Here is a 5,130-nt window from a genome sequence, read left to right as displayed (position 1 = left end):
GCCCCCCATCCTGCTGGGCCCCCATCCTGCCGGCCCCTCCCAAGCAGAGTGCGCTGTGGTGAGGGTTGAGGAGAGAAATGTTAAGGCAGCGACTGACCACAGACCCTGGGGAGGAGTCCTTAACATAACCAGCTGCTGGCTCATGTGAATGTTCAAAAAAAATATTTATTTATAAAAAATACACTGGGATAAGTTTATGCTGAGAAATGCAGCAATAAATACAGTTGAAACAGAGCGAGTCTACACCGATACGTTGGCACAACAGGAAGGGCCGCGCAGTCAGACCCCCACGTCTGCAGCGATGGAGCCGCCCGCGCCGGTGGGAGCGACTCAGGCGTCCCCAGAGCGAGGGCCGCGCCTGCATTTCCACCCGCGACCCACACCGCGGGCATCGGTCGCGAGCGGCTGACACGCTGCGTCTTCTCGGTTTAGCTGGCGGGCGCCTGAGCGCTAAGCACGGGTTTAGTCTCCCACGGAGGAGCCAGACACTAATGTAAGAGAGAAGCCTCCTATTGCTTGCGAACACCAGTTCCGTAAAGAGTGTGAGGATGCAGAGATCTGTCGGGAGGAACCCGCGCCCCCCAGGGCTCCCTTCGCTCCAGCGCCAGGGGGTCACGTCGCTGCAGGCTGGCCTGCCCAGCGGAAAGGAGCTGCGGAGGGAGAGGCGGGCGGAGGAGGAGGGGGTGTGAGGCAGCCTCTCCTTCAGGTACAGGAAGCGCACTAGGGTTCAGAAGGGCGGAGAGCGTCACTCAGGGCTAGCCGGGCGCCCACGGAGTGACCGCGACGGAGGACGGCGCCTCCGAGCCTAGTAATCGAGGCCGAGGCCGGGGTCGCCGTACTGGTACTCGCGGGGGTCGTCGTCGGGGTACCCGCCGTGGTACTCGTCGGGGTACTCGGCCTGGGAGTCGCTGTCGCTGACCTCCGAGCCATTGGTGCCCGTGCCCTGGCTGCCGTTGCGGATGACGGGCTCGGTGGGGGCGGCGCAGTACTTGGGGTCGTAGACCTGCCGCCCGAGCCCGTACACGCTCATGCCCTTCTGCGAGGCGACCTTGTTGGTGCCCATCTGCAGGGAGATGGTCGAGCTGTCCACGGGCTGCAGCGTGAGCTTCTGGTCGTAGATGTCTCTCCGGGTGCCCGGCGCCAGCATCCCCGCCTGGGACGGGGCAAGGACAGAGGTTACCGCGGCTCAGGACTGCTCTCTCGGGAACAGTTACAAGCGATGGGCGGGGGCAGAAGGGACAATAGCGGCCGGGCCGGCGGGGCTCATGGCTGAGCGTCAACCTCTGAGCCAGGAGGTCACGGCTCGATTCCCGGTCAGGGCAGAGGCCCGGGGTGCGGGCTCCATCCCCAGTAGGATTCTCTCTCATCATTGATTGATGCTTCTACCTCTCTCTCTCTCCCTTCCTCTCTCTGAAATCAATTTAAAAAAACACACGTGAGTGGCGGAGCACTGGAAGAGCAATGTGCTTGGGGTTGGTAGCCTTTCAGTTTCCCGCTGGGAAGGTAGGAAGGCCGGCTGTTCTAACCGCCAACCGAGCAGGAGCCGCGCACAGTGTGGCTGCAGAAGGGGTCCTGTCACTCTTGTGCTCTCCCAGCAAAACCTCCTCCTGGAAGGAACCTCCTGTCCGTGCCCCACACCCGCAGCAGCGGCTCTGCGCTGGGCCCGACGGCGGGGCGCGGCCCCCTTACCTGGCTGGCCCCTTTGTTGGTCCCCATCTGCAGGCTGATCGTGGTCTGGTCAAAGGGCTTGTCCGTCTGCATTTTGGGGTCGTACAGGTGCCTCCTGGTCCCGTAGGCGGTCATCCCCGCCTGGCTGGCGCACTTGTTGGTCCCCATCTTTAAGTTACAAAATAAAACCGGCGTCAGTTCCCGGACGCCGCAGCCTTCAGGGCACAGCCTCCTCCGCCCTCTGAAGGGCATGTTTACAGGAAGGATTCCAACAACTCACGGGCTATAAAGGCCTCACCGTTAACCGCACAGAAACCGCAGCAGGAGGGACGGACGGACGCAAAGCTGCCACAGAGGCTGGACTATGAGAAATTAACTCCCCCCGCCGCCTCCCTCCCCATAGGCCAGGGGCTGCCTCGGCGACGGGAGGGGAGGGGCAGAGGCTGGCGCTGGCTGGCAGCACGCTTTCGCCCCAGGTGTGTTTTCTCTGCAGTGGAACAAGTGCAGCTTCAACCTTTCCCCCAACGGCCCATTTTCATGGGGAAAGAGCCGCAGGGCGGTCCTGCAAACCCCGCGTCCACGGGACAGAGCCCGGAGGGCACAGCGAGGCGGGCAGCGCCACGGTCAGAGCCGCAGGAACGAGCTTCCCTCCCCTTCCCTTCCCCGTGAGGGCCGCGTGGCCGAGGGACGACAGCCGGGATGGGCGTGTTTCTACACTTGGGTCTTTTTTTCCTTAACAAGCCCGATTAAAGGAAACATTTTTTTTACTAAAAGTGAAGCCTATTCATTGGAAAAGATTCAGAAACACACGGAGCATAAGCAGAGAGGAAGGGACTGTCACACCCCGCCCTCGGGTGTTTGCCGTGAGCATGGTGCCCCCTCCCAGCTTCCCCTGGTGCGTACGCCTGTCTGTGAACCCACACGCGTGGAAACACCCCAACACGCACGTGCAGCTCCTAATAGAAAGGGATGAACTGACCAGAGACGTGTCTGCCTCGTCTCCGACGCCTGTCGTGCTAACATTACCGCTTTCTCCGATGGAGCTGCCATCACGTAACCAGCTGACTCCTGGGAAACAGGTTTCCAGTCTCTCCCCAGGTACCCTGTGTGCCTGCAGCTACGGGCCCACCTCACACCGACCGTCTGGAGGGGGCGTGCGGCAGACAGTGCCGGGCCAAGCCCACCCCGGGCCCCAGGCCGGGTGTCCCCAAGACACCCTCCAGGGCCCCGAGGAAGGGCAGACACCCCGGCTGGGGGTTCCCCAGGAGCGGAGCCGACACCCCGAGCGCTTGCCCCGGGTAGACGTCTCGGCCTTGAGGTCCGGTAAGACTGCCTCATGGGCCCATGGTGCCTGGGAGTTCATAAAGTGCATCCCCTTCAGAGAAGCAGTGCAGGTAGGGAAGGGTCATCGCCCGCGGCCACGTCTGTGGTCAGATGACGTGCCGGGGTCTCCTCTCAGCCGTCACCAGCATCCCGCGGCTTTACGTGGACACGGACTGTAACCCACATCCCCCCCAACCTGCACGAGGTCTGTGTTCCTGCGCTGGCGGCCACCTCGCTGGCGGGGGTGTGTGCAATTGAACTCCCCCCCCGCCCCTCACCTGCAGACCAATGACGCTCTGGCCGGCCTTCAGCTTCCCTTCGTCGAAGCGCCGCGTCTGCTTCTCGGCGTACTTCACGCCGATGTCGATGGTGGTGTGGAAGCCTTTGGTTTTCGCCTGGACGGAAACGCACACACAGCCCCTGAGCCCGCCGGCCGAGCTTGGCCGAAGGTCTACCCACGGGTGAAGGCCTCCGGCGCGGCCCACACGGGGCCGGGAAGCCCAGGCGAGGCCGTCGCTGCCACACCTGGGACCTCAGGCCTCAGGCGTGTGAGCGTCTGATGGGCTCAGCAGCCTCCCACAGAGCGAACGATTACGGAGGGGACAGGCCCTCCCTGCCCGTCTGAACTCCCGGGGGCCGGGGACTGGGGGAGCGAAGAAGCAGCTCGTCCCCGATCCCCGCTCGGCAGAACCTGCACAACGGCACGGACGTACCAGGCCGGCCAGCGCCACCAGCGTCGTCTGCACCTGGGTCATGTTCCCGTTCTCGAACAGGTCGTTGGCCTCGAAGATGTCGTGGGGCTTCATGCCGTACGCCTGGATGGCTTTGATGAAGTTGCCGATGTTCTCCAACTGGAAGGAGAGGGTCACATGGCACCGGCAGCGGGAGGGACCCTGTCACCTAGACCCCTGCGTCCTCGTGGCCGCTGCTGGGCGAGGCTCTGGCCGCTCCCTCGGGGCACGGCTCCTCCGGGCGAGGAGCGAGGGGAAGGAGAGGCCTTCCCAGTGGGAGACGCACTGGTCTTTCCTGGGACCCGGCCCGCACCCCGGGCCTGTGCCCTGACCGGGAATGGAACCCTGACCTCCTGGGTCACAGGTTGACGCTCACCACTGAGCCCGCGGCCGGGCCTTTTTAGGAATTTTAAAGGATATTTTTTTTAGTTTTGCAAAAACATGCTCTTCCGTACGTGATTTTAAGAATTCCGTGCCCGTGTTTTCCAGGGCTGACGTGCTCTTTGTCAAAAGGTCCGTAATCCATTCATCGTGTTTTGGTTTTAACTTACATATAAATTTGTGGTTGCTAAATGCTTATTCTCTCCTCTATCAAAACACACCCTGAAGACTCAACTGTGCAGTTTTACTGAATCGCAGGCATTCCCGTGTGTCACACGGAGTTCCTGCTGTGGCCGCCCGCTTCTCCCCTAGTCTAGGTGGCATGTCTCTGTGTAAACTTGTCACGTCTTCTCTGAGAAGAGACTAAATATAAGGAAACTTCTAGACGAAACATCTCATAATCACAGAGCTAATCCTAAGGAATCACGGAAGCGTTAAAAACAACAAAACACAGCCACCGTGCACAGACTTCTGCTAAAATGTCTATTTTGAAAACGTAATCAAGTTTTGCTGCCTAAAGAGTGACCACCTGGCCCGGCCGGCGTGGCTCAGTGGCTGAGCGTCGACCTATGAACTAGGAGGTCAGGGTTGGATTCCCGGTCAGGGCACAGGCCCGGGTTGTGGGCTCCATCCCCCGTGTGGGGTGTGCAGGAGGCAGCTGATCCATGATTCTCTCTCATCATGGATGTTTCTCTCTCTCTTCCTCTCCCTTCTTCTCTGAAGTGAATAAAAAATATATATATAAAAAGGAAATTGTGGTGAAGTAGGAAACACCTATAAGCTCCCCACTTGATTTATCTTTAAAAAAAAAAGTGACCCCTGAGAGGGGTGTTACCTGCCCTCAGGGGGTGTTACCTGCCCTGAGGGGGTGTTACCTGCCCTGAGGGGGGGTTACCTGCGGCCAGTTGAGCGAGGACTCGTTGACCTTCTTCACGGAGCCCGGCTGGAGCTTGTTGATGAGCCTGGGGGGAGAGGACAGCTCGCTGCGGGTCCCAGGAGGCGGCGGCTGGGCCCCCAGGGCCCCCAT

At 60.8% G+C, this 5,130-nt stretch overlaps 1 protein-coding gene across 1 annotated transcript in view; it reads right to left on the bottom strand.

Annotated features, from left to right (window-relative positions):
* Positions 1-145: 145 nt before the first annotated feature.
* Positions 146-5,130, bottom strand: part of CNN3 (calponin 3, acidic) — a 5,469-nt gene continuing 484 nt past the window's right edge. The window contains exons 2-6 of the mRNA XM_014537131.1: positions 4,999-5,065; positions 3,705-3,842; positions 3,270-3,386; positions 1,690-1,836; positions 146-1,153 (exon numbers count right to left, since the gene is read on the bottom strand). Coding sequence (XP_014392617.1) covers positions 806-1,153; positions 1,690-1,836; positions 3,270-3,386; positions 3,705-3,842; positions 4,999-5,065 — 817 coding nt within the window. The 3' untranslated portion in view covers positions 146-805. The remainder of the gene's footprint in view (positions 1,154-1,689; positions 1,837-3,269; positions 3,387-3,704; positions 3,843-4,998; positions 5,066-5,130) is intronic.

This window comes from Myotis brandtii, unplaced genomic scaffold (assembly GCF_000412655.1).
Source record: "Myotis brandtii unplaced genomic scaffold, ASM41265v1 scaffold1733, whole genome shotgun sequence".
NCBI lineage: Eukaryota > Metazoa > Chordata > Mammalia > Chiroptera > Vespertilionidae > Myotis > Myotis brandtii.
Note: the sequence above shows the minus strand (reverse complement) of the source record. Positions and strands in the feature narration are given on the sequence as shown.